Source organism: Dioszegia hungarica (assembly GCF_025882075.1).
Source record: "Dioszegia hungarica strain PDD-24b-2 chromosome Unknown MKK02contig_8, whole genome shotgun sequence".
NCBI lineage: Eukaryota > Fungi > Basidiomycota > Tremellomycetes > Tremellales > Bulleribasidiaceae > Dioszegia > Dioszegia hungarica.
In genome coordinates, this window is record NW_026515770.1 from 3971687 (window position 1) to 3997981 (window position 26295).

The following is a 26295-nucleotide window of genomic DNA, read 5'->3' on the forward strand; positions in this document are numbered from 1 at the left end:
ACTATACCATCTCCCCTATCAATATGCCCACAGAAGAGGAGGAGCGCAAGGCGAAAGCAGAGCGTGCGAAGAAGCTCGTGAGCTACGAATTTTCCTTGGGCTATGGCAGCAAGAGATCGAGCTGACACTCCAGCTCGCTCAGCGTCAAAAGAAGGCAAAAGCCGCCGCGTCGTCCGCTACTACCCCTGCACCCTCAAATCCCTCTTCCTCGCCCGCTCTCACCGACGTGGATGCGGGTCTCGCGTCCGCAAGGACATCCATGAGCATTGATGATCGGACGGAGCTGGCGCCACCACCCAAAGGCGAGGCGAGGCGGAAGAAGGCGGTCAAGCCAGATGTGGAGGAAGATGTGGATGCTGGGAAGGAGGCGGTAGTTGAGGAAACGAAGCAGGCAGAGACAAAGGCGGAGGAAATGAAGGAGGAGAAGGCTGAGGAGACAAAGGCGGAGAAGGCGGTGCCAGCCAAGGAGGCAGACGTGCCTACAGCCACAGTCGAATCGGCAACCCCCTCCCAATCGCCTCGACCAAATACGGACTCCATCGAAGCTACGGCCAAGCTTCAAGAGACCGTCTCCCTCCTCATCGCCGAGCGTGCCGATCTCCAATCTCAGCTCTCTGCGCGAGATGCAGATCTGGCATCAGCGGCGGCAGACCGAAAGCTGCTGGACGAGGGGAGGGCGATCACGGCGAGCCTCGAGGCAGAAAAGGCAGTGTTGGTGGCGAGGGTGGAGGCGTTGGAATTGGAGACGAAGGTGGCGAAGAGCCTGGAGTCGAGTCTGGCAGAGGCGAAAGGCGAGGTGGAGTCTTTGAAGGAGGAGGTCAAGAAGCTGGAAGCGGCAGCCAAGGCGGAAGAAAGCGGCAGAGCGAAGGTGGCGGCGAAGAACGAGGAGAAGGTGACAGGGCTCGAGCGGGGTCTGGAGCGGGCAAGAGAAAGGGAAGGCGTGCTGGAGAAGGAGGTGGGGCGATTGAGAAAGGTGAGCTCGAGCCAAGGCGGCACTGATCATAGGTTGAGATTGAGCTCAAATCAACTCTCGAAGGCCGGTCAAGCGAGGTCTCTGCTGTACAAGCCGACCTGGGTGACGCGAGACAGCAGCTCGAGTCCACCCGGGGCGAGCAAGCGGCCCTACAGACCCTACACGACACTCTCTCCTCCGCTCACACTTCCCTTCAGGCCACACATACATCCCTCACCGCCGGTCTCGCCCAATTACGCACGGACTACTCCTCGCAGACCGAACAACTTCGTGTTGCGGAGTCTTCCCTCTCCAATACCAAAGCAGACCTTGAGAAGGCCAATACCACCCTGTCTACAGACCAGAAACGTGCCGATGCGGCGGAGAAGAAACGGACCGCGTTGCAAACAGAGAATGCGGATCTGCTGCGACAGCTGGAGGAGGTACGAGGGAAGGTGTCGCTGGTGATGGAGGAGAAGGCGGAGCTGGCCGGCGAGCTGGATTCGGCCAAGGGGCAGATCAAGCGGGTGGATGACCAGGCAGTCAAGAGGCTGGAGGAGGAGCTGCAGGCGTCAGCATCTCGGGTACAGGCCTTGACGCGTCAACTCGCCGATTTACAGGCGGCATATGCGTCGTCACAGAAGGAGCGTGGCGAGGCGCGTCGCACCCCATCCGCTGAGACACCTCCTTTATCCCGTACATCCAACGTCAATCGTACAGTCGACGCCATCCTTCCCGCCAACGTTCGGCATAAGCGGCAAGTCTCGCTCACGGCGCTCAAAGCAAGGATGGGGTCGTCCTTCACCCGGGGCGGTATGGAGTCATTAGCGGAGAATCCAGGGGAGAGGAAGCAGTTCGGAGACGAGATCATGTTCTGCTGTCCTGCATGCGAGGGGGATCTTATAACATTGTAGCTAGGTTACCAGGAATGTAAGGTTCGAGACATCGGGCCTCGTTTCATCAGCAACCCCTGTTTCAAGTGGTCAACATCAGGGTGATGGGATCGTCCTTTTATACATGAGCCCTTTTCAATAAGCCTCACTGGCCATCTATCTCTCGTCTGTACTTCACACTCGTTTGACCCACGCTCTTTATGTTCCCGTTCCTCCTCTTCTCGCTTCTCCAGGTCGTCCGGGCCGATCCGTGAGTCCGCGCTCGACCCCTCTGATTTTAGGTTCTGGATCGTCAGCCTCGGGCACCTGCTCTCGACGCGTATGGACCCGGTAGTCAGCCCTGGTGGCGTCTCCACTCATGGTGAGTTAGCCTCAGGATGAGCTGATGTCAGTGCACGAGATTGTCGGCGCGTCGGCATTCTCCCCGACGTACGACTACGCGACTCTCCAATCCTCCAAATGCACCACTGCCAACGTCAAGGTGGACAAGTCCAACTACTGGGTCCCGCAGCTGTACCGAAAGACATCGTCGGGCCTGCAGCTTGTACCCAACACATACACCAATGCGTAAGCCCTCGCCTGGACTAGCTAATGACAGCTACTACTTTGTCCGCCGTCAGCCGGGAGATCGTATACGAGTTCCCGCCCGGCTTCCGGATGCTCGCTGGCGATATGGGACGGACCACCTACGACCCCACTGATCGTGCTCAGGCAGCCATCAGCTACGTCTGCCTGAACTTCAAGGGGAACGGTGGACCCGATACGAATGCCTTCCCGACGCGTAGCTGCCCAGACGGGCTCCGCGCGCAGGTCTACTTCCCCTCGTGCTGGGATGGCGTCAATCTCTGGCTGGAAGGCAGCAAGCATGTCTCCTATCCGGCCGAGGGCAACTTTGACGGGAATGGCAAGTGTCCATCCACGCACCCGAAGCGGCTCGTCAGCGGTGAGTCAGAGTGACGGCGTAGCTGATCAGTGTTCAACGAGTACCACTTCAAGGATGACTTTACGTATGAGGCTGGAGCTCGTGAGTTGTGTCTAGACTTGGCTGATGTAGGCGTCTGGAGTCATGGCGATACGACTGGCTATGGTATGCACGGCGACTTTACCATGGGGTGGCCCGAAGGACTCTTCCAGAAGATCTTTGATCAAGGCGAGGCGTGCAATGTCGGCTTCAACCTCAAGGGCTGCCCTGCTCTTTCACCGCATCTCATGGACGGGGGAGGATGTGCGCCAGAGAAGCTGGTTGTGGATGAGGTGAGGATACTCCTGGCCGTGCTGATGTAGATCATCGATCCCGTCTCCAAGCTTCCCGGTAACAACCCGCTGTACGGCTCGGGCGGGTCCAATCGTCCCGCCTATACCGAGACTGCCAAGTTCAAGATTATCGGTCCAGCAAGTACGCGCCCTCCTGGTCCCGCTAATATAGTCCCCTCAAATTGGAAGAACCTCGGCTGCATCAACGAGCCCGCATCCGGTCGAGCCCTCTCCGCCGCTACATCCGCAACGGACGACATGACCCCAACCAAGTGTATCTCCTTCTGCTCCGGAAAGGGATACAAGCTCGCAGGTGTCGAGTATGGTCGAGGTGAGTCATGGTACGTCCAGAGCTGAGGCAGAATGCTATTGCGGCAACGCGCTCACCGGTGTGTCCGAGACGCCCGACGGGACCGCCCAGTGCGGCATCGCATGCGCCGGCGAGGGCAATTCCAAGGGTTTCTGCGGCGGTTCCAGGACGCTATCGGTGTACAAGTTCTCGGGGAGCGGTACGCCCAGCGTTGGAGCTGCAAGCGGGGGCAGCATCCAGCCGACCCCAGTCTCCATCAGGCAGATCAAAGCTACCACTATCAGGTGAGTATCGGTCAGGTCAAGCTGACTGTAGGCAATGCGGCGTCAAGGGCGATGCAGGTTATCCCGGCAACAACAAGGTCATCACCCTGGCGAAGCGGTCGAGGTGCAGAGAGTAGCCGTTATAGTATCCATAGCTCCGCTGGCCGGATATATCTGTGCATGAGATCCACTTGATACGACTAGATCACCAGTACTGCGTCAGATCTGGATGTACCCCGTCTTTCCGCCTGACAAGGACGAGATTGCTCGAGAATGGCGAAAACTGAAATCAGCCAAGATCCCGTGCTGTACTCACTCCGTTCCCGACATACACCCCCGCTCTTCTCGCTATCTCCATCTCGACCCCCTGGCCCACTTCCCTCTCTGCAGCTCCTGCCCAGACGTCCCTTCTTCCTATCCAGATTCGCTCCCACCCTTCCGACAACAACCACTTTCTGACCTCATTAACCCAGTTCTCCGGCGCGTCCGTGACGATATAGGCCGACTTGAGAAGGGGGTGATTCTTCCGCATCCGGCGAGCTCGAGCGATGATGTCTGTCATCTTGGGCTGGCATTTGGCCTCGTAGACGCCCTTCCGGACGGGACTGGCCATGGTGAGTGGCGGGGGCATGTTCTCGTTCCCGGGGTGTTTTGGGAGGGTGTTGAAGCCAAAGAAGGGTCTGGGTTAGTCAAGCCAAGCTGGGACCTACTTTGAGTCCTCGTACGCTTCGTGACATATTGCGCCCCATGCCTTACCGCCTGGAAGTTCGAGGACGAGCAGGTGTCGAAGCTGAACGGCTTTTCCTCCGGCAACGGCCATGCCGGATTCTGGGGCGATCTGAGGAAGGGCCGAGTTGACGATAGCCAACACTCTCGGCGAGGGGACGTATAGTGGGGCCTTGATTGTGTCGACCATATCAATAGGTGCGCTAGAGTAGAAGAAGCTATCGTCAGTCGAGTCGAGGCGAGGCGAGACTCACTCGTCATTGAGTATCTCCCCTTGTATCCGGATGCAGGCCTCGCCATCCCGACTCAGCTCGTTCTGTACTTGCTGTAGCGTGTCCGCGACGACCGTATGTGTACTTGAGCAGCGTAAAGAGGACGATCTGAATCAGCAAGGTCAGTATGAGGACGTACGGAACCGCCCCGTCCAGCATGAGGAACGCTGATAGTGGTAGGCTCGCTGAGCGCCATGGCCATCTGAACAACTGAAAGGGAAAGATCTGATCAGCTCAGCCCTGAGTAGACTTACAGTACTGTCGACGTGTATTGGGTCATAAGCGTAGGACCGGCCCGACGCAAATGCAAGCTGCTGATAGAGTCTGAATCAGCTGTGTCCGAGCTGTAACTCACAATATCCGGGATAATTGCTCGCTATAGCTCCCTCGGGTCTGTTCAAACCTATCCGTCAGCTCCGTGGCGGGTATGTCTCACCTTACTACACGCCCCTCAAACCGCATAGCCCCCTCCGACGCGGCTTCGGGGTACACCGGCGGGAACGGCGGACTGGGACGCCAAGTCACCACGACCAGCAGCAGGAGGACGAGCGTGATCAATCGGACACGCTTGTTCCCTCGCAAGGGCGACTGAGAGAAGCGCCCCGTATCGAGCGTGACGGCCGAGCCTGGGACGGTGAAGCGCATGATGGATGGACGAGGGAGCTATGGGCGGTATTTTGGCTGAGACGGTGGTCGCGTCGTTACGGCAGGCAGGGACGCGGGGTGGGGGAAGCTAAGGTATGGCATACAGCTACAACTCGGAGGCTATGAAGATACAAGCCAGAACGCTACATGATCGTACACCTTTCTCGCGTAGTCCCCTCTTCTCTCGGCCAGCTCCCCTTCCTTGTCTGCCTCGGTACTTCCTCACCCTCTATCTCCGCCCTTGCCTCGCGCCAAGCCCGCGGCACCCCTACACGCCTCCAGCTCCAGAACGTCTTTAGCACTAATCCTTCCCTATCCCCCACCTCATACGAAAATGGCAGCGCCTCTCTTCCCTCCCATCCCTCTCTAGGCCGAGTCCCCGCAGCCACCTCCGAGTAGGCAGCTGCAGTGACCGCTCGGCAGTCTTGCAGATTGAGCCGACCACGTCGGCGCTTGACAAATTCGCGCATGACGGCGTTGTTGGCGGGTGTGTTCTACATCAGCTATGCCAAAGCCAGACTCACATCAGCTTCCAGAACTGCCAACTTGCTGCACCCGCGTATGAGTCGGATGAGCCCGTCGGGCGAGACGAGCCGGGCGTGGCTGATGTGGAGTTCGGTCAGATTGGGGCAGAACCGGACCAGCGCCTCCAGGACGCGATCATTGACTCCGCCATGTGACCCCGTCCCGTCCAGGTCGAGCTTCTGAAGTCGGGTGGTGGACCTGAGAAAGTCGATGAGAGGTCTGGGATTAGGAGTCTCGCGGAAGAAGTCCATATCCGCCAACTCAAGCGAGATGAGGTTGGGTAGTTCGAGCCGCTTGAACATGTCGACCGATAATGCCGGGTTTGACGAAAGGACGAGGTGGGTGATCGTATCCGGTAGCTCCATATCGCCATCCTCCAGCTCGCACCCCAGCATATCCAGCCTTTCCACCTTGGCAAGCCGGGCGAACTCCCCTCCCCTCCCGCCCGCGCTCAGCCCCGCCACCCTTAGATCTTTCAGCTCCGAAGGTGATCTCCGCAGAAAGTCCGCCATATCCCCTAAATCAATACTCCTGCACCGACTCACATCCAGAGTCTCCAGATACCTCCCTCCTGCGAGCTGGGCCAGTACATCCACCGTAACGCCCTGTACACCTTTGAGGTTTACCGCCTCCAGGCCCGGCGCAGTGACGACCTTGCAGATCTCCGCAGATGACAGTCCGCGGCATCCGCGTAAGTCGAGACGGGTGAGGTTGGGCATGATGGTGAGGGCAGAGATGGAGTCCATACCCCGTAGATTGAGCGTCTTGGCGTATGTTCGAGCCGAGTCGGTGATACGGCGGTACGTCCGGGGGTGAAGATACGGCGCCATCGGAGCGAGGTCGACATTTGCCCATAGCTGCCCGTCGAGGCAGAGCTCCCGCCAGGATCGTGACACTTGGCTGATCCGAATCAATTGCCTCTTCCCGCCTATCTCCCCAGTCCACCTGCCCTTCCCTTCCCATGTCTCCGCCACCGTCCGCAGAATCAGGAGCTGTAGCTCTCTGGGGATGGCGTCGAAGTAGCTAAGAGGCTCCATCCGCGGCTCCGACTCTAGTGAAAGAGCATCGGAGGGCGATCTGGGCCGACCTAGTGTGATGCTCGACTTGAGCTTTGCGGATTGCGCCGAAAAGGATGACCGAGAGCGCGATAGCTTGGCCCGGATCCCGCTGAGCCGAGCGGGACCCTCGTTGGGGATTGACTGAGTGAGGATGGCGAGTATAGGTGGGGTCTGCGGGGTCAGAAGGAGGATGGAGCCGCTGGAGGAGCTGCTGAGCGTGTCTGAGCGAACGCGGGTTCTGGGCGAAGGGGTAGAAGAGCGGGATCGGATGGGGATGGATATAGGAGTCGACAGGGGCGTCATCGAGACAGCATACTGAAGGTCTCCTTGCGCTCGGCTCATGGCTGCCGATCTTGTAGCCGAATCTGCTGGCTTCACATTGATGTAACAGGAGATTGAGGTGTGAACGTATAGGTGCAGTATCAACACGTCATCACTCATCACCCCGTGCTGATGCTGACTCGCTGAGGACTCGAGGAATGCGGACCAAACCAAAGTCTAATTTTGATGAGCTGAGCTTCTTCTCTTGTGTCTTGTCCATCAACCTCGCTTGCTTTCGTACATCTGCTTCGATACAGCAGTGTCGCGGGGTACAGTCCTGGTCGGATTCGCCAATATGGCCATCATCACAGAGGAACCCGAAATTACGGTGAGTAGGGATATCCGACTCGTCGGCAATTCTGCTTCAATCTGAGCTGATGTTTACAGCCCCAACCTCAATCACCACTTCCCCACCTCAAAGGCCTCATCCCCCACCTATCTCTTCCTCCACAACAAGTCCAACCTCCCGCATCTTTCGCATCCCTTCCCATCGAGCTCGTCGAGTATATCACCAAGGAGCTCGATCGCAACTCGCTCATCAGCCTTACCTGCGCCACGCATCATCCCAGCGTTGCAGCCGCCGCGGAACTTATGATCTGGAGCGATCTAAAGATCCTGCTGCCGCAGCACTACGGTGATCAGCCATGTATCGAGACTACCCCGAGATGGACGGACCCGTGGTCAGACACGAGGGTTTTCAAGGATATGGAAATCCAGGAACGGTGGGGTCCAGGTCTGCTGGGGCTCCTAGAGCTTGTCATCAGCCTGGGCCACGGCGGAGAGGAGGGAAAAGAGAAGTGGAGCAAGGTCACTTCTTTGACGTTGATACCGCATCCGGGCGTATCGATCAAAATTCTACGGCTGCTCGATTCAGTATCCCCGTATCTGCGCCACCTCACGGTCGGCGGTAAGACCCCACAGCACATCTGGGGAGGAGGACGTTGCCTACCCTCCCTGGACAGCAGGATGGCTCGATGTCTACCCGCCTTCCCCTTGCTCACATCGGTGCGGCTAAACATCAACTCAAGACCGGATGTCGATGTCTACCTGAGCCTCTGCTCTTTGGCGCCAACTCTGGAGTCACTCGAGATTGACTGGCGGTGCGACGGCGACTCGTGCGGGCAGATGCCCCGCTTCCAAACCTGGAACATAATACCCCAGGAGGTGACCAAATTGCGATACCTTCGCGTCACCTGGGGCGACGAACCGGAAGACGACGGGAGAGAGACGGATCGCGACGCTCTTTGCTCCCTCGGTATCATCCAACAATCTCCCCTGCTCGAGCATCTTGCTCTTGAGCCCCACCACAAGGTCGCCAACTCGATGAGTGCCCAGTTCCTCCGCGCAATCGCAGGGCTGCATAAGCTGCACACGCTCGACCTCGACTGCGATATCTATGACCTGAACTTGGCGCAAGATGGTCTGAGGTCCAACATCAGCCGCTTCATCCTTCAAGCTGGCCACTGGCACACCTCGGTATGTGGCTGTCCGGACGACGCTGACTATCAGTACTGCTTCGAGCTAAATCCGCTACCCCAGCTCACCGATCTGTACTTCGTCGACGCCATCGACGCCGGAGGAGCCGGCTGTCCTCCTCATGACGCCGCCGCTCCTACTGCACCCGGTGTACACAGGCTACTCCCAGCTGTCTCTACGACTCTGCGCAACTGTCCCCTACTTCGTCACCTGCACGTCCTGCGAAGGCCTGTCCGGAAATACGACATGTCGCTCGAGCTCGGGTCCGTCGTCGATCAGTTCCGCTCTGCCGAGCCCTTCGGTTTAGTCAATTCTATGACTCACGGCGACGAGCAAGTCTTGATCGCTTGGCTCTATCAAGACTACGTCGAGACCGGCGAGTGTTATATGCTAGACGGTGTGAAGTATCAGGTCAGCTCAACACCTGTATCTCAGACCCTCACCCCTGTCGCCCATATCGACGACGATTCGTCGGACCCTCCCTCGAGCTCCTCGCGGCGCCCTGTACAAAACCTAGATCTCGAAGATCAACACGCTTCCTTCACAACTCCAGATAGGCGCTGGTGGTGCCGGGAATTCAAAGCGCAAAGTCCGACAATGTGGCGGGTCTACACGGACTACAAGGGCCTTGCAGTCCCGATGGAGGTCATCAAGGCGATGCGGGCGGAGGAGTGGAAAGGGATAGATTGGGATAGGCGCGGGGTTGAAGTGGGGGAGGCGGCGTGGGAAATCTTGCTGGACTGGCATCGGAGTGTTCTTGAGGCGGGCGGTAATTAGGGAAAGCGGGGAGCATATCTGGGTGGAGCTATCATACATGGTGAGTATACTGTATACAGTCTCCTTTTACAGGGCTGAGCTGATATTCCAGACCTCTTTGCAACGATTCACGACAATTTACGACAAGACGAGCTTTACGATCAGACGGGATGGCGAGGGCGGACGGGATCCCGGTCGGGGTATAAGGGATAGAAGGGAGGAGGGGCGGAATGTAGGGGAGTCTGCGGGCGGAGAACGTTGTACATAGTCAGATCTGTGGGTATGTACGAGTACACGATATCCGGTAAATCTTGCTTAATAAGACGTCCGGGCCCAGGTTTGACTGTGCTCGATCCCTCCAAATCTATACCTTAAACCCAAACCCCATCCCCTCATGTCATCCTGCACCCTCGTCCCAGGAGAGCATATACCCCCGCAGACCTCAACTGAAACAGGACTGGCGGCAGTGAAGACTCAGCTGAGACAAGCGCGAGCACTGTTCTGTACATGTTGCATGATCGATCTCGGTATGAAGCTCCCTCTTGAACTCGCTCGGTTCTACCACTTAGCCTTTCCCAGGAGCTTACGCGCCTCCAGTACCTCCGCCTGAGCTACCGCCAGCTTCGATCCGGGCGGGAAAGCGAGGGCGATCTTGTCGCCGACGCAACGTATATGCTGGGGAATGGCGGGGTCGAGCTGGATCTCGGCCTGCTTCTGGGCCCGGCGGACGACAGCGAGCAGAGCGTCAAACGCACGCTGCTCCGATTTGACGACGGTAGTGAGGGACCAAACGAGCCTCTGGCCGCGATCCAGCCTGAAGAGTCAGCTGGCGCTAGTACATCAAGGCCCAGCCGGAAGGGCTACTCACCAGCGTTTGGTCCTCTCCCGTGGGTTATCTGAGATCCGAGTTTTATTCTCCCTTCCGATCTTCTGCCTCGCCTTCTCCAGCTGCTCCAGTGCCTCCTTGACCCCGCTCTGGCCCAGTAGGATCTTCACCAGGATCCGGCATTGACTAGCCGAGGCCGCATCCGGGTCCGACGCCAATAGGGTGCGGAGTTCATCGGCCAGCGTGATGACGATGTTGATCTCGGTGCTCCAGGCGTCTACGGCGGTACGCTCGGCGATAACGGCGTCGAGTTGGGATGATACGAAGTTGTCGTTCCGCTCGTCCATGCGCTGACTGCATGGGAGTCCGAGACGCAGCGGATGGGGAGACGACCTTCGACCTCGTAACTTGGATAGTCTTCGTGACATGGATGAGAGCACTGGTCACATACAGCGACGCCGGTATGCTCCTTGTTGAACCACGGAGCTTTTAGGAAAGCGCGTACTTCGATCATCTCGGTGGGGACCAAAAATTTGACATTCTCGAAGCCGATGATCCGATCTTCACGGCGACTCGTGAGGCGATCGCGGACGCCCTGTAGTATCGACCGGTACCACATGGCCTCGATGTTGAGCAGGTCATCACAAGCGAGAAGCTGATAATTGATCGACCGAGCCCGAATGAAGGCGACTCCGGGCCGCGTCCAGCGGTCGACATGCTCGCGAATCCATTTGTTGGTCCTCTTCCTGAGCCTGCATTCTTTGAACCTGCGTTTGAGTCGGAAGAGGGCCTCCTTGGCGACGCGCTGCGCGTAGGGGAGTGGTGGGACAGCTGGCGAGGGGGCGACAACGGTATCTCGAGAGGTCCGCTCGGAGCTGGATTGTTAGCCCATGCATGTACATTTTCGACTGGCCGGGTGGCGGCTTACTGGAAGCGGTCTCTGGACCTGTCGCTGTCAAGCGCGCCGCGCGGCTCATCCCCTCCTTTCCGATTCTGCCCCAAGCAGATGATGTCTTCATCCTCGTCACTGCTGGTGACGATCAGGCTGATCTGTCAGCAGAAGTCTGTTGGTGCCGGTGTGAAACCTGGAAGCTCACCTCTCCGCATCGTGCGACTGCTTCTTCCGCTTTGTCGTTCGTCCGTAATCCCCTTGTCGCCTCGAGAGCGTTACTGCAGTATCCTGATCAGAGCTAGAGGTGTCAGCGACCAGTCTGCCTAATACGAGCCAAAAGCATCGAGCTTACAGTCGTGTCTCGATCGAGAGGCCACCCCTATCCCCTACTACGCCATCGCTCATCGAGCCGTCTACGACAGTGATGTCTTCCACAGCGTCAACTTCTTCTCCGTCCTCCTCAGAGCTGACAGATTCAGCTTGGCACTAAAAGAGCTATACGGGTAGGAAAGGAGACGTACACTTGCTCTAGCTCTTGTAGTTTCCTCTTCTGTCCAGGAGGCATCGCCCCAGAAGGGTCTGCTCTGCTCGACGCGACCGCCTCATCCGGCTCATCCTCATCAAAGCTGGTCGTCAGCGCGGCACATAGGGAGGACAGGCACTGAAGCTTACAGTAGTACCAGACCAGCCGGACGAGACCTCATAGAGCGAGACGAGCGGTTCGTCCTCAGGGAAGGCAGCTGGTCATCTTCTGATGCTTAGCTCTGCCGCAGGATCTAGCAGAAGTAGGGGACATACCCCTCTCGTCCTCTTGGTCTCGCGAGCGCTTTCGATCACGAATCCGCGTTATGGACATCTTGGGTATATGTAAGTACTGAAGTGAGAAGAAGAGAGAGAAGGAAACTTCATTCGGAGAGCCTGGAGGAGGTGGGAAGTGGGCGGTCCGAGCACAAGCTACAAGGAGGAGAAACGTGGGAGCCCGAGCTCAAAGGTCAGTCGCGATGCGTCGATGGAGTCTGCGATCTTGTTCAAGCACCATTGTCTCCAGCTCTGACAGGCCACCTCGAGCACGTCTACGGAGCGGAGTCACTTGTAGCTGATGGAAACGCTGCCTCAGCGAGGGTGAAGTACATCGCTAAACTCGAAGATGAAGGTCGGCCGTATGTATTGCGCAGTTGAGCTGTCTTCCGGCGGAATTGAGCACCGTCTACTCGTAGCTTGGTGCAGTCTTGGTGCCCATGTGGCGGGCATAGCTAGCGGCCATGTGTTGCGCCAGCCGGTCGCTAGACAATGTGACTGGAACGCTGAGCAGACTCAGTGACCCGCACGATAGTATAGCAAAAGGAGATGCAGCAAAGCGTCCAAGGCTCCCCAGCCTATAGTCAACGCTGCCCGCAGGAGATCTGCTGTGTCTTTGTCCAGGAAGTTTCAGAACGTCGGCAGTAGCAACATACGTGTAGCATACCTATTGGACAGCAGCGTCCAGAGGCGCAAACTCCTCATCCTATGGACACATACGGCACAATAAATCCCCCTCCATCACCCCACCCTCGGCATGCGCAAAGGCCTGCGGAGATCCACCAACCGCCCCCTCGCCCGGGACAGTGCGGACCCCTCGGCAAGGCTCGCGATGATCTGGAGGAGTAACGGAACCTGAGACAGAGGGGCGTTGGGGTCTGCTTGACCGATGGCACCTGCCAGAGCGTCGATACCTGCCTTGGCGCGGAGCAGGGCGGCGTCGAGCGCGATGAAGGCGCGGCGTTCGATTTGGGCGTCAGACGTGTAGGTCCAGACGAGCTTCTCCCCTTCGTCCAGCCTGCCGTAGTCAGCTACTGTCTAGCACTCGCATAGGCAACGACTCACCTCCGGACGTGGCGATGGTTAGCACCTTCCCTGTCGGCGATGCTTGTCCGATTCTCCCTCCCTATCCACTGCCTGGCGTGCGTCCATGCCGCTGCCGCCTCCTTGACCCCGCCCGTCCCGAGTAGCAACCTCCGGGATACGCGAATCCAGACCTTGTGCTGTGGTCCCGCGAACCGCAGGACGAGTGACTCGGCGGTCGCAAAGACAGGCTGGAGAAGGGCGACGAAGGCGTCGGCACCGAGCCGTTCCTGCAGGACCAAGGCAAGCGGCCAGAAGACGAAGAAGTCGTTCTCCTTCGACATCTCCTGGCCGCACCGCAGACCCTTGCGGACGCAACGGTAGCAGCCGTCCCGCTCGACAGGATCGGATATGCACTTGACCTCGAGCTCGTTGCTGGCGACGTGCACGCCGAGGTGAGGGCGGCAGTGCGCACATGCTTCCGCCGGGGGTAGCTCGCGAGGGACGTAAACGAGATCGAGCGTGCCCCGAACGTCGATCATGTCCATTTCCGAGAAGAAGGTGATGGGGACGGGCCAGACCGGCTGGAACCCGGAGCTTGTGATCTTGTCCTTCGCGGAGTGCAAGAGCGAGCGATGCTTCATCGCTTCTACGTTGAGGAAGTCGGTAACGTCGACCAGAGCGGGATCGACCCCGGCAGCGTCGATGAGCGCCTGGCGGTTATTCTGGTCCCAGTTGACATGGTATAGCATGAACCAGTTTAACGCCTTGACGCCCTCCGTGTGCGCCCAGGTGTTACCGGCCATGCGGTAGACTCGGCTCCGGTCGGCATTGTAGACCGGCTCGGGCAGTGGTTGGTATTGCCGAAGAAGACCTGGCTGGGGACCGCCGGGAGGACCGAGTGGAGGACCGCCAACTCCACCGCCGCCAGGACCGCCACCACCACCACCTCCACCTCCGCCACCACCACCACCTCCGCCTCCACCATTTCCGCCTGGACCGCCACCACCACCACCTCCACCTCCAGGACCACCGCCTCCGCCGCCGCCACCGCCAGGACCACCACCTCCAGGACCATCACCGCGTGCACCACCACCACCGTCTGGACCTCCTCGCCCGGGACCACCGCCGCCGGGGCCATGGCCTCCGAAGCCATTGCCGGGACCAGGCGACCCAGCTGACGAGCCTCGGCGGGACATAGCTGGAGGGATACGTCGCCTGGAGCCGCCGGCGGCGGAGGATGCTCTACTGCCGGGACCGGGGGACGATCGGCGGGGACCGGATGCGTGACCGGAGCGATGAATAGCTCGAGAAGGTAGGGGAGAAGGAGAGGAAGAGGGAGAAGGCGAGGGAGAGGGCGAGCCGGATGAAGAGCGGCGGTGCTTTGCACGAGGTTGGTCGAGGAGGGAGTCATTCGATGAGCTGTCGCGGTGGCGACGCTTGCTAACTGATCAGCACCGAGGTAGGACAGCATAGACCATAGCGACATGCTCACCGGCTGGGGCTTGAGCTATTCTGAGTACTATATGGTCAGCTCTATACTTTCCCTTGCTCGTTCGATTGGCAAACATACCTGCCTTGTTCATTCAGCCCACCGGCTGCAGAACCCCTCTGGAAGTCTTCATAGCTCGTTGCCTCCACACCGTCAACCTCAAACCTACCGACATCAGCTCAGAACAAGTAGGCGAGGTAACGACCGAAGGAAGGAAGCGTACCTGAACCTCCCCCTGCGGACTCGCCTACTACCCGCCTGGTTTGGACCTTGCTCGATATGACTTCGAACGGTCAGCTACGTCTGCCTTCTCGCACAGAAGACTCACGCCACAGAACCAGCAGCCATGTGCACGGCGGGGAGAGACTCCGGCTTATCATCGTCCTCGCTTTCTTCACCCGTCAAGCTGTAGCTTTAGCTCGTGGATCCGCCCAAATCGGGGTTGTGAGCGAGCCTTACTCGACGGGATTAGCTCCAGAGCTGCCTGGTGCTGTCCTCGAAGTGTGGCGACCGTGGCGTGGGCTGGTAGAGGCGCCTGAACATCAGCCATGAGCTATACGCGGAGGAAGGAAGTCAAGCTCACTATTCTGCCCGGGGGTGTTCCGGACCTCATTCTGAGCAGGTCGATGCGGCTTATTGCTGTTGGTTGAGCCCATCGTTAGGTAGGGACTGATGTTCAGTAGATCATATGTGAGGATATGGGAAAGAAAGAGGATGGACGAGTGAGAGGGAAAGAGAGCGGAAGTCAGTGAGAGAGGGAAAACCCCAGCCGTAATCAGTATCGCAGGCAGACCGGCACTAGCGCCGAGGAGGACACAACCTGTGTGTGCCACCACACAGATCCGGCAGCCGAAACGGGGCTGCATTATGACACGGGGCCAAAGCGCTGATGCCGCCGAACCGCAAAGTGGGGGAGGTCAGCTTCCGTCGGAAGCAAAGTGTCCCTGCTATCGACTGCATCGGTGCAGTTGATTGTGACCTCCAGATGATGTCGCTCCAGCCACCGCCCGTGATAGACGCTTCCTAGCTGTCGAAGAGGGGGAGTGAAATCATCGAGAGTGGACTGGCGCAGCGGGATGTAGCTTGTCTCTCGCTAGGCGGGAAGACGGGCGGGAGGAGCGCGCTCCATGGCGAGGGTGGGGAGTTACTGCTAGTCAGCCCCTGCTCGATTCGATGTCGCGGGGAGTGATGCGAGAGACCAGGATGGGGAAGAGCAGTCTCACTCACTGTCGATACTCGAAACTCGTCCCAGCCACGATGACGCCTGATCCGCAATGCGTCGCCTTGATCTTCTTCGCCGCCCGTTCCTCCCCGGCCAGTCCGAGCCTCTGGCCATCCCATCACGGTTACTGCGATGCGGAGATGCGCCTCGCCTCGTGCTGAGGTATTATGATCGGGGGATGGACCGGGAGCACTCCCTGGATAGCGCCGCATGTTCGGCGTTCACTCTGATGTGTCCGTGAAGCTGAGAAGCCCAACTGAGTCTGAGTGTTGGCCATGGAGAATAGTTGACGCGAGCTCTTCGTATGTTCGAGCTCTCACCAGCGTAAGGAGTGCCACTCCCGGGCCAGCCTAGACGTACGGCAAATGGAAGGCGAGAGGGACGCGATCGGAAAGTGACCTCGGACGGAACAGACCACCGGATGCTGGTCGGGTCCGAGGTCCGCAGTGCCGAGAATCGCTACATGCAGGCGACATGTCAATACCGGAGCTGAGCGGAACGGGTTAGGAAGCATAATGGTATGTATGAAGCGATGAAAGAGGTGAGATGGGGGGGGGGGGGGGGGGGCGAGGCGAAAAGGAGTCTGAGATGCAGCTCGGGCGGATGGCCCAATTTTCGCCTTAGCTCGCACCGAGCAGGAGGAGCCGGAGGACCGATAGGAGGTGAGTGTCCGAGGCGAAGTACCAAGGCGATAGCATTAGGGAGGGCGAGATGGGTAAGATGGGAACGCCCTTAGCAGCGAACAAGCAGCGAAGCACCCGACTCAACCCTTCTTCCGTCGGAACCGAGCGTGGCGCCTGGCAGCGGCCGGGTGTGGCATGTCTTTGGAGGAGGATACGGGTGGAACGGAGATGGATGAGACTGAGGCCTTCCAGAGGTGTCTCCCCTCGTCCACTGACAAGAGGAGGGAGAAGAAGCGTGATCTATAGCTTACTTGTGTCCTTCCTTGACCCGGCCGACCTGGCGCTCTCCCGCACACTGGATCCCCCTATAAACCGCCCTAGCCCTTCTGAGTCGGGATTCCCCTAATATCGCTCGTCTTCTTCTGTCCCGCTCTCGCTTCCGCTTCCGTTTCAACATTCAGTCCCACAGCATGGTTCTGTGCACCGCACCTTCATCTCATCCGACTGCCCCACTTGCTTTATGCCATAGTCCATTCACATCATTAGATCAGCGGGTTTTGCCACCGGCCATCCTCGCCCTCAGCACGGCTTGATCAGGCTCGGTCTGGTCTAGGACGGATGTGAACCGCTGAAGAGAGGCTAAACGGAGCTAGGAGATGTTATACTTGCATATGGACAACGATACTATCCCTATCTACCTGTCCGATACTACCTTATGCACCCCTCAAGGATGGACGCTACCCCTGAGGTCCACCACCGCCTTCTTCGCCTTCTGAGTCAAACTCCGTAGACCCATCGGTTGAGGTTCGCGTCCGATGACCGGTAGGCACACGGCGCGGAACCTCGCGTCCAGTTCCGCCTGCGTGTACAAGGGCTCATCACGGTCATTGCGCAACCCCCTTTCCTCGTAGTACTGCGCAGCAGCATACGCAATCTCGGAGGAGCTTTTGGCGAGAGACAGAATTCGGGCCTCCGCTGCGTCGAGCTTCTTGGGGGTGACGAGGATGTCCTCGCGACCATGGACGCGAGGAGGGCCTCGAAAGATGCGCGCGGTTGACCTGGGACTGATGATGCTACTGCGCTGGTCAGCTAATGTACTCTACAGTATCATCACGACGTCTAGACTTGAACTCACGGCTCGCCCTCATCAGCAGAGTCTTCAACTCGTGCCTTCTTGCTGGCCGCCTTGCCGACCTTGGATGACTGGGCACTGGTAGATCAGCCTAAACTCTTATGCACTGCCGGAGTAACTCCAGAGGAAGGTGGAACTTACGCCTCCTCACTATCAGAGGAAAGCGCCCTTTTGGCCGCCTTCTTAGACAACTTCTCATGCTTGGAGCTGGAAGTTCAGCCTAACCCATAGCGCAAAGCATTCAGATCAGTGAGGGGCCTGGTACCTACATTTTGCTGGTATCGCTGGGCTTGCGCCCCTTCTCGGCCTCCTTCTGCTCCTTCTTCCCGCTGTCCCATCAGCGACATCCCTGTCCGTTGCGTGACAAACTTACACCTTCTTCTCCGCCTTGGCCACCACCTTGCCGGTCTTCTTGTCTGAAGTGCCTTTCATTCTGTGTCGATAGCGATGAAAGTCAGGATCAGTATGATCAGTAGGAAGAGGTTGATGTATGATGTATGAATTAGTGAGACGCGCAAAAGAGCGGGCGAGGGGGACAGAAGCGACTGTGATGTCCTCGTACGATCTCAAGCCCTGTTGATGGACTAAGGCTGAAAGGAGGGTGCACCCGCCGAAAGAGGGTAGGTAGGGCTTCGGTGACATAAGATTGTGTGCGATGGCTGAGCTGTAGTTGGGTCATCGCCTCACGTCCCGGCGCCACCCGATCTGCGGGGTCCCGAGCTTCATGCAGGGATGTAGACAGAGCATCAGTCGTAGTGGTGAAGCCGTATCCGCCAAGGCCTGATCAGCAAGACAAGTACCGGGTCCTCTTGTGCATACAGTCTTCGGTAAGCTGCGCCAAGAAGTCGGATATTGAGGAATGAGGCGCTGCCGTAATGGTAAGTGGCACTAACCGACCGGACCGTGGTGTAGACCTGGTCTGGCGCAGGGGCTGGCTCCCCAGCTGATCAAGTAGAGTATAGAATACTCACCAGCTCTGCTGATAATGATCCAAAGATGCATCATCCTCCCCGCCACCATGACCCTCTCATCCAGCTCCACAGCCCCCTGATAGAGTAACCCTGATACCGCATCCACACTCCAATAACCCCTATTACCGTCGTCGAGCCGACCGCGATGGCACCTATCAGTCGTATCCGCTGAGCTGGAGTCAGAGTAGATGATGGTCGTTTTGATATTGACGTCGTTCTGCCCGATCAGCTTGAACCACTTCTCGGAGACAAGAGCACTCACGGGTTCAGCGCTACCCTCGTTATCCCCATCCAGAGATTGACGGGGTTGCCCAGTCCCGCACTGACTGCCATGGGAGCGGGTAGACCTAACCTCCGGCAGTACACATCCGGCTGGACTTCGTGTCGTTGTTGTGCGAGATCGAGGTCGGATTTGGTCGCGACGAAGACCGCTGGGATATGGTCAAGGCTGTATTGTTGCTGTAGGGTCAGCTGGGTCCTGCCGCTTCACTATCAACGGTTCAAGGGAGCTCACCCGTAAGTTCGAGATGTATGAGAATGAGTTGGTATCTGACGAGTCGTGGACGTAAATGATGATATCCGCTTGGTCGAGATTCTTGCTATTCCGCAGCGTTTCCGACTCGTACTTGCTCCCGAACTCTTGCAGCTACTTATCAGCTCCCTCACTCCTGAATATTGCAGGAGGAACACTCACCACCAGGTACTTCTCCTTTCCCTCCATCTCCACCGAGTTCACCACCGATAACACCTTGGTCGTAGGCTCATAACTCCCCAACCCGTCTCCCATCCGCTTATTCACAAATCTCCTAAGCAGACTCGTCTTGCCCGACCCGGTGGCGCCGAGAACATAGCAGAGGAAGACGTTCCTTGCGACCTTCTTTTGCCGCCGATCTTGCTTTCTCGGTCGAGTGATGTGCAAGGCGGAAGCGGCAGCGTGGTCTGTAGCTGGTGAAGAGGAGTAGCCGAGGTATGCGAGGTAGTTGAGAGTGAGTTTCGGGTTGAGAAGGGTAGTCATGCTGTACTGTCAGCTTAGTTTGAGTGGGCGCGGAGATACAGCTCACCTCCACTGCGCCAGCCAACCCTGCAGCGTGACTCTCCCCAGATCATCCGTGATAGTCGTATCTGGGAACCCCTGGGCCAGCCAAGGATTCCCAGGTGAGGTCGAGAAGAGGTCGTCCAGCTCGCTCTGCGATAATGCTCCGTCTTGGTCCTTGTCGTACGCCTCGAAGATGTCCGTGAAGAATTGGTTCCCGAGAGGCGAGAGCTCGACAGAGCAGTCATAAGGAACGTCAAATCTGGAGTTAGTCCTGTGACACTGGGGTACTCACCTTGGCGACAAGAAGTCCTCCCTCAGGTCCAGCCCCTCCCCATACCCAAACTTCCGCAACACCGTCCAGGTGGTTTCCATCCGGCCCTGCTGGATGAAGATGGTATGTAACAGTAAGAACCCCGCTTCTGTGATACCCTCCCCTGGTGGCGTCATGTAATGATAAGATGGTGATGGCGTCCCGGGGACAGATGTCGAGTGGACCAGGCTCGGATCATATCCACGGACGAGCTCGAGAATGCCTTCCAGCTCTTGCGCCTGTAACGGCGTAGAGAAGCACTTTTGCTTTCATCAGCTCCATCACAGCTCTGACTCACTTGAAACTGATTCAGCTCGACGGCATTCAACAGCCCGTCCTTGTCCACATCTGAGATCTTGAATATCCGCCTGAGCGCATCATAGCATTTCGGCTTGAGCGTGTGTTCCCTCGAGTCGTACAGCGGAGCCGTGGGATGTAACACCGCTTTCTGCGCAAAGTAGAACACCTCCGACACGTTCAGCGGTAAGGCCGCTGAGCATTCCACTACGGTCTCGACTTCCTGACATCAGCTCTCGCCAGCGTTGGACTCACCTTGAATTCCCGCATGATAGGCGCAATCTCCTCTTCTAAGCCCTGATTCGTGACCTCGCCTCCCCGCAGATCAATCTTGTTCCCCACTAGGATAACAGGTACCTACATCAGCTCCGCCTCGGCTCGATACTCACATTAATCCCTTCCCGCCGGAAGAGAGGGAGCCAGTATTCGGCCACCCGGTCAAAGCTGCTCGGTTCTGATATTGAGTATACCAAGCAGATGACATGCGCGCGCGAGAGTTGGGAGAGGAGATGTGCGGAGGAGCGAGGGTTTGCTATTATCAGTCTTGATCCAGTGATGGACTCACAAGAGGTATCGACGATGGAGGTGGTGATATTCTCCGGAGTGACTTCTGGCGGTATTGTGACCTCAGGGACGACGTGTTGGACCTACCAGTCAGCCTTGTTCCATAGATAGCTTACATTCGGTACGAAAGACTCCTTGATTAGAGACGTGATGATGGAAGACTTTCCGACTCCATCTGAAGATCAGCTCGGACTGGCGGTGCGCATACCATCTCCAACCAGGACGATCCGGACGAGATCGCGACGAGGCATATTGTTTCGAAAGGGCAATTCCTCCTCGAGATCTCTCTAGAGATTCTGCTGCCTCTGATCACTCTCCTCTACGGTGTAGGGGCGACGAAGGTGGTACTCAGATAAGAGATGAAGCAGCAAGAGATAGAGTGCGGTTCGGCCAAAGCTTGTTGTCGAGCTGAAGCTTTACGAGATCACGATGACGAAAACAGACCAGATCCGTGCGCACAGATCGTATGCAGCCGGGGAGAGCTGCGAGGTGGTCTCGCTGCCAATTTAGGGAGACCAGCAGCCTAGAGATGCATACAGAAAGCAGACGGAGCAAGGCGTGCTAGTCAATGCTACTCAAAGGGCTGCGCTTTGCTCATTCAGCGCGGTAGATCGCTCGCTGCCTCGCAAGGTGCTCGTGTTCGTATCAGCCAATGCAAGAGATCTGAGGTTTCGCATGGCGTCACCGCCTGTGTAGTTTCTGGTCCAGACTCACTGACAGCCCAAGCCATCGCGATCCTTATATGAGGGCTAGACCATGCGTAGTCTGCCCGGAACGGGACAACAGCACTGAGCTAGCTCGAAGCGAAAGATGCGACCTAGCGTCCTCGGCGGCGTCGAAGTATCTGAGCATGAGGGCGATGTCTGCCGTCGACGTGTCAGATTCAGATGCACCGGTAAGCTGCAGTTCTTCGATCAAGGATCAGCCTGTCACGCTGTCCGGGCTGGTAGAAGGGACGAGCGCGACCTTTAGGGTTCCACCCCCCCGGCAGTCAGCTCTTGACTTCTGGTGATGAATGAACCTCTGTCAGGTGGTCAGCAGTATCAGTGAGTAGCGCTGGACCCATCACTCCCCAGTTGCTGGATTGACTGCCTTGCCGAAGGGCCATGCATGGACCCAAGAAGCGGGCCTGCAGCATCTACTCACCGTGTGATTTGGCGGTCACGGTCAAGAATGAGATCGAGATTTCAGTCAGTGCTGTCAGACGTACTCCTAAGCTATACGGGACCCTCTTTCCGCCATCTTGCCATATGGAAAGATGAGGAGCAAATGCAGGCAGAAGACAACGCTCATAGCCCCCTCGCTTGCCCCACATTCCTCAGACGGAGTTCCCCAGCAGCCCGCTCCCCACTCGGGAGGTTTCCGGTCCCACCGGTCGATCGGAAGCCGGTTCGGGGGGTTTTCTTCTGCTTCTTGGCTTTTAGCCTCGCAAAGCTGCAAGCCCAGTCAAGCGTCGTCTATTGGGGTATAATAGGCAGTCGAGGACGATAAGCATGCACGACCATCCACCCATCCACCTACTAATCTATCCGCCAACATGCTCGCTCCGGAAGTCACAGAATACATCAAGCAGGCGGGGAACAAGATGGACGCGATCAGCGACGACGTGGATGAGGTGAACAAGATCAAGTACGACGAGGCGAGCACGTTTGATGCGGGGAAGGACAAGGCCAAGTTCAGGCAGTATGACGATGCCTGCGATAGGGTCAAGAACTTCTACGCTGTAAGCCAGCTTATGTCCATACGCAGGGAGAGCTGATCAGCCAGGAGCAACACAAGAAGCAGACGCTCGCGTACAACCTGGCGATCCGGAAACAGGTCCTCGGCAAGGTCAACGCCCGCATGTCCGTCTGGGAGGCACTCGAGATGCTCAACACGCTCGTCGACGAGTCTGACCCAGACACGTCCGTCGGTCAGATCGAGCACCTCCTCCAAACGGCCGAGGCGATCCGGCGGGACGGCAAGCCCGACTGGATGCAGCTCACCGGGCTCATCCATGACCTCGGCAAGCTCCTCTGCTTCTTTGGCGCCGAGGGGCAATGGGACGTCGTCGGCGATACATTCGTCGTCGGGTGCAAGTTCCCCCGAGAGATCATCTACCCCGATACCTTTGCGGCCAACCCGGACTCGCACGACCCCAAATTGCAGACGGAGCTGGGGATCTATGAGCCCCATTGCGGCCTGGATAACGCTATCCTCAGCTGGGGACATGATCAGTACATCTATGAGATCTGCAAGGCTCAGTCTACCCGTAAGTACTTTCCATCAATTGCTAGCTCGTTCGTGCTGACGATCAGTCCCCAAAGCCGCCCTTTCCATGCTCCGGTATCACTCCTTCTACCCATGGCACCGCGAAGGCGCGTATCGCCACCTCATGAACGATGAGGACGAGGAGCAGCTCAAGGCCGTCAACGCTTTCAACCGTGAGCTCATTTCGAACCCATGCTTGAAATATAGCTGACGCTCAGCCTATGACCTGTACTCAAAGTCCGACAGCCCACCAGTGGTCGCCGAGCTCAAGCCGTACTACCAGTCCCTTATCGCCAAGTACTTCCCAGCTGTGGTGGAGTGGTAGATTGCGCCGAGGAGGTGAAGTGGAGGAGCAGGGAGAAGCCGCTTCGAAGTGCTCGAGCGACTTGCTTATAGATTATACAGATGAGATAGATGGACATTGTATTTGGGCAGATGCTTTGCGAACAGGTCATACATAGAAAGCGATACCTACCACGCTCTGCAAGTCAATCATAATTATATCTACTCAATCATCATCCATATCTGACCCGCTCAACATGCCTTCGATGTCCTGCCCATCTGACCCGTCGTCCTCCCCGCTCCCCTGCTCATCTGCTGGACTATCCTCCTCGCCAACCTGGCTGCCCTCTTGGTCATCCGCCTCACTATCCAGCCCCTCTTCGCTGTCCCCCTTCTCCTCTTCACTATCGCTATCACTTGTCGTCTCGCTACCCACCACCTCCTCCTCGGAATCGCTATCCTCTATGATCGCCGCCGAGAGTTTGTTCTTTCCCCGTAGGCTCTTCCGCTTCCGCTCTACCCCTGACGCTCGCTTGATGGCTCGTCTCGACTGCATGAGAGTGTACCGATTCAGCAAGACCAGGTACTCTAGTATATCAGTTAGGCTCCTTCTCAACAAGATAGCCAGAACTCACCCCTCCGCTTCGCCCTCCCTGCTTTGCCACCGTGACTATGACCCCCTTCGACATTGAACGGATCATCCCAATCCCCACCTTCTTCCTCCCTAACGCGATCGTATTCCTCATCCACCTCATCCAGGAGCTCATCCAGCTCTCTCTCTTCCCTGTCCGTCGTGGTTGTGTCAATCTCCCACTCATCCCCTTCCTCGTCCTCGACATCCTCCAGCTTCCCCTCCTCCTCCGCCACCTCCAGCAGCAACTGGACATGCGCACGACTAGGATCGACTCGTTCCTTCTCCGCGAGGTTGATGGTTTTATGTATGAGAGGGACGAGATACGCGAGAAGATATATTCGAAGCTGTTGCAGCACCTCGAAAGACACTTGAGTATGCGTATCACTGTCATATCAGCTTCAGTCCTGGCCCAACCTCACCCTAACCGCCTCCCTATCGCCTCGTAATTCCATAAGTCCAGACCCCGTTCACTCACCCATTCCGCCAGACCCGGTATGACTTCGTTATCCTCAGCCAACGAGTCCGTCACCCAAGCCACGCCCGCCCGCTTCGCATACAGCTCGTCGATATTGATCCCCGCCAGCTGCTGCTCCGTCATCCCTTCCTCGAGCAGCTTCATCCGCCTGATCCTGAGACGCGCCCGCTTCTTGTTGAGCAGCCGACGCGTCTCGGCAATCTCCTCCCGCGTCGGATGCTTCAGGCCATTAAGATGAGCCAGGCGCGCCTCGTCCCGAATGATCTTGCCGTGCTTGTTGCCTTTGAGCGGATCGACCTGGGCGGCATTGGGTACCGAGGGGTCAAGAACGACCGGATCGGTTCCTGCCCGGGCGAGGTAGATGGCGTCCGGGCCGCCCTGCGCCTCAATGCCCTCCGCCGTCATCCCCTCCTCGATGAGCTTGGCGTGCCGGTACCTCATCCGCATATTCTTCTTGTCCTTCAACCGCCGAAGCTCCTTGATCTGCGAGGTCGTCCGCTGCCGGATCGGTATCGCCTCGATAGCGGCCATCTGATGCTCATCCCGAAGCAGCTTGGCAGCCTTGTTGCCGGAAAGCGGGTCGTACGGGATGCTAGTATAGACGAGGGCCGACAGTGTTCCGATCTTAGGTCCGTCCAGCTGGGCGCCCCATGACGCCTCCGTCATCTTCTTCTTCCCCTTCCCCTTCTCCACCTCCAGCATCACCGCCTCGTGGGCCTCCACGCCTTTCAACTTCTCCACCATTCTCTCCTCCTCCCTAACGTCCCCATCGCTGATCTCTCTCGCCGCAAGAGCAATCCCCGGAACCCACTCTCCCTTCTTGACCCGTCCCGCCCGCTTCCGCCCCAGATTGGCAGGTACCGCGCCATGCAGGTCGATGAGGTACTGCTGTACCTCTTGCTCCGACTTGCCCGTCTCCTGCGCGATCAGGTCTGGGCGCACCGTCGAATGCCGACCGAGGATAGGGAAGAACGACGCCTTGTCCTCCGCCGACCACTCGCCGGTAGGGAGGTATGCGCTAGAGTCGCCCGTGCGCTCCGAGCGTGTATCCGCCATGTGGGCATTGAGGCGGCTGACGTACTCGCTGAGTGTGGTGGGCGGGGCGGCAGCGGCGGCGGATCGGATGGGGTCTGCGATTTGGGAGGATGGTACCGAGTAATAGTAGCCGTTGGAGTGGGATGGGCCGGCCTGGGCGTTTTGGGACTGTTGGGGTTGGGGAGGGCGGTACGATGGGCCAGCGGAGGGTCTGGGTGGCGGCGATGCCAGAGTAGGGTCGCGGTAGAGGTATGCAACGCTGTCTTTGGGGACAGCTGTCTGGGGGAGACCATGACCAATGCCCGCGGCCGGTCCGACCGAAGCGGGAGCTGGCTGCTGCGACGGCCCACTCCCAGCCGGCTCCGGAGCATTCTCCTTTGCCTTCTTTGCCCTCTTCCGGGTTGGAGCGTCCGACGAGCCGCCTTGCCCGCCAATGTCCGCCGGGGTCTGGGGCAAGAGACCGCCTGCCGCGTCGTTCGCGTCCGGCGCCGCCTTCTTGGCCCGTTTCTTGTATGGCCGCTTGGCAGGCTTGTCCCCTGGCGCGGCAGCTGCAGCACCCGATGCCGTCGCCAGAGGTGGAGCTGTGGCGGGATCCATCCGCGTAGCCGCTGGGTCTGGCTGTGGAAGGCCCGCCGGCTGAGGTGGACCCGCCTGGAGATAAGGATTCGTACCGTTGAACGCGAAGGCTGAGGGTGCCCCCGTGTGTGCGTTGTTGACTTGACCTTGCGGCGTGTACGAGGCAGAGCCAGACGGCCCTGCTCCTGTGCTGTACTGCATGTTGATGGTTGCTTGATAGAGAGGGGGAAAGATGATGTCAACTGGCAAAACAATCCGTTTCAGGAATTGGAAAGGCTAAAAATTGCGGAATCAACTTGGAAGATTGGCAATCCCTTTAATCGGCGGGAGATAACGCCGTATATTCCCGTTTTGACTCTCGACGGTCTGTGCAGGCGACTCATTCCTCGGTTTCACCATGTTTCAG

The 26295-nt window shown here is 58.0% G+C and overlaps 11 protein-coding genes across 11 annotated transcripts; 4 read left to right on the forward strand and 7 right to left on the reverse strand.

The window, feature by feature from the left end:
* Positions 1 to 23: 23 nt before the first annotated feature.
* Positions 24 to 1866, forward strand: MKK02DRAFT_45254 (uncharacterized protein; the record flags this gene model as incomplete). The annotated part of the gene is made up of 3 exons (XM_053093316.1): positions 24 to 77; positions 134 to 973; positions 1006 to 1866. 3 exons carry the CDS (start codon positions 24 to 26, stop codon positions 1864 to 1866), a joined length of 1755 nt encoding a protein of 584 aa, XP_052946327.1.
* Positions 1867 to 2045: 179 nt separating this feature from the next.
* MKK02DRAFT_45255 (WSC-domain-containing protein) lies at positions 2046 to 3809 on the forward strand (the record flags this gene model as incomplete). Its single annotated transcript, XM_053093317.1, has 9 exons — positions 2046 to 2095; positions 2127 to 2206; positions 2238 to 2412; positions 2466 to 2788; positions 2900 to 3099; positions 3130 to 3241; positions 3272 to 3430; positions 3462 to 3693; positions 3725 to 3809. The coding sequence occupies 9 exons, from the start codon at positions 2046 to 2048 to the stop codon at positions 3807 to 3809; spliced, it is 1416 nt and encodes a 471-aa protein (XP_052946328.1).
* Positions 3810 to 3877: 68 nt separating this feature from the next.
* MKK02DRAFT_45256 (uncharacterized protein) lies at positions 3878 to 5315 on the reverse strand (the record flags this gene model as incomplete). Its single annotated transcript, XM_053093318.1, has 8 exons — positions 3878 to 3955; positions 3989 to 4352; positions 4383 to 4616; positions 4653 to 4778; positions 4810 to 4880; positions 4925 to 4994; positions 5026 to 5073; positions 5107 to 5315. The coding sequence occupies 8 exons, from the start codon at positions 5313 to 5315 to the stop codon at positions 3878 to 3880; spliced, it is 1200 nt and encodes a 399-aa protein (XP_052946329.1).
* A 239-nt stretch (positions 5316 to 5554) lies between these two features.
* Positions 5555 to 6850, reverse strand: MKK02DRAFT_10616 (uncharacterized protein; the record flags this gene model as incomplete). Its single annotated transcript, XM_053085503.1, has 2 exons — positions 5555 to 5809; positions 5840 to 6850. Coding segments are annotated over 2 exons (1266 nt in total), but the record flags the coding sequence as incomplete, so codon positions are not given.
* A 664-nt stretch (positions 6851 to 7514) lies between these two features.
* Positions 7515 to 9664, forward strand: MKK02DRAFT_45258 (uncharacterized protein; the record flags this gene model as incomplete). The annotated part of the gene is made up of 4 exons (XM_053093319.1): positions 7515 to 7547; positions 7607 to 8695; positions 8729 to 9464; positions 9564 to 9664. The coding sequence occupies 4 exons, from the start codon at positions 7515 to 7517 to the stop codon at positions 9662 to 9664; spliced, it is 1959 nt and encodes a 652-aa protein (XP_052946331.1).
* A 345-nt stretch (positions 9665 to 10009) lies between these two features.
* Positions 10010 to 12025, reverse strand: MKK02DRAFT_33720 (uncharacterized protein; the record flags this gene model as incomplete). The annotated part of the gene is made up of 9 exons (XM_053088771.1): positions 10010 to 10265; positions 10320 to 10684; positions 10729 to 11152; positions 11206 to 11322; positions 11375 to 11467; positions 11522 to 11635; positions 11691 to 11795; positions 11842 to 11920; positions 11968 to 12025. 9 exons carry the CDS (start codon positions 12023 to 12025, stop codon positions 10010 to 10012), a joined length of 1611 nt encoding a protein of 536 aa, XP_052946332.1.
* A 351-nt stretch (positions 12026 to 12376) lies between these two features.
* MKK02DRAFT_33721 (uncharacterized protein) lies at positions 12377 to 15981 on the reverse strand (the record flags this gene model as incomplete). The annotated part of the gene is made up of 11 exons (XM_053088772.1): positions 12377 to 12634; positions 12718 to 12985; positions 13033 to 14433; positions 14486 to 14512; positions 14564 to 14647; positions 14706 to 14765; positions 14811 to 14888; positions 14942 to 15017; positions 15066 to 15151; positions 15710 to 15810; positions 15889 to 15981. The coding sequence occupies 11 exons, from the start codon at positions 15979 to 15981 to the stop codon at positions 12377 to 12379; spliced, it is 2532 nt and encodes an 843-aa protein (XP_052946333.1).
* A 1070-nt stretch (positions 15982 to 17051) lies between these two features.
* MKK02DRAFT_45261 (uncharacterized protein) lies at positions 17052 to 17891 on the reverse strand (the record flags this gene model as incomplete). Its single annotated transcript, XM_053093321.1, has 5 exons — positions 17052 to 17403; positions 17463 to 17537; positions 17601 to 17666; positions 17729 to 17788; positions 17833 to 17891. The coding sequence occupies 5 exons, from the start codon at positions 17889 to 17891 to the stop codon at positions 17052 to 17054; spliced, it is 612 nt and encodes a 203-aa protein (XP_052946334.1).
* A 569-nt stretch (positions 17892 to 18460) lies between these two features.
* On the reverse strand, positions 18461 to 20888 carry MKK02DRAFT_25215 (P-loop containing nucleoside triphosphate hydrolase protein; the record flags this gene model as incomplete). The annotated part of the gene is made up of 12 exons (XM_053087002.1): positions 18461 to 18647; positions 18693 to 18889; positions 18945 to 19076; positions 19125 to 19446; positions 19492 to 19725; positions 19759 to 20042; positions 20075 to 20296; positions 20329 to 20430; positions 20463 to 20605; positions 20639 to 20720; positions 20754 to 20812; positions 20846 to 20888. The coding sequence occupies 12 exons, from the start codon at positions 20886 to 20888 to the stop codon at positions 18461 to 18463; spliced, it is 2007 nt and encodes a 668-aa protein (XP_052946335.1).
* A 1286-nt stretch (positions 20889 to 22174) lies between these two features.
* On the forward strand, positions 22175 to 23212 carry MKK02DRAFT_45263 (myo-inositol oxygenase; the record flags this gene model as incomplete). Its single annotated transcript, XM_053093322.1, has 4 exons — positions 22175 to 22360; positions 22405 to 22888; positions 22935 to 23060; positions 23106 to 23212. 4 exons carry the CDS (start codon positions 22175 to 22177, stop codon positions 23210 to 23212), a joined length of 903 nt encoding a protein of 300 aa, XP_052946336.1.
* Positions 23213 to 23395: 183 nt separating this feature from the next.
* On the reverse strand, positions 23396 to 26090 carry MKK02DRAFT_33724 (uncharacterized protein; the record flags this gene model as incomplete). The annotated part of the gene is made up of 4 exons (XM_053088773.1): positions 23396 to 23757; positions 23805 to 24187; positions 24223 to 24242; positions 24279 to 26090. The coding sequence occupies 4 exons, from the start codon at positions 26088 to 26090 to the stop codon at positions 23396 to 23398; spliced, it is 2577 nt and encodes an 858-aa protein (XP_052946337.1).
* Between the last annotated feature and the right edge of the window lie 205 nt (positions 26091 to 26295).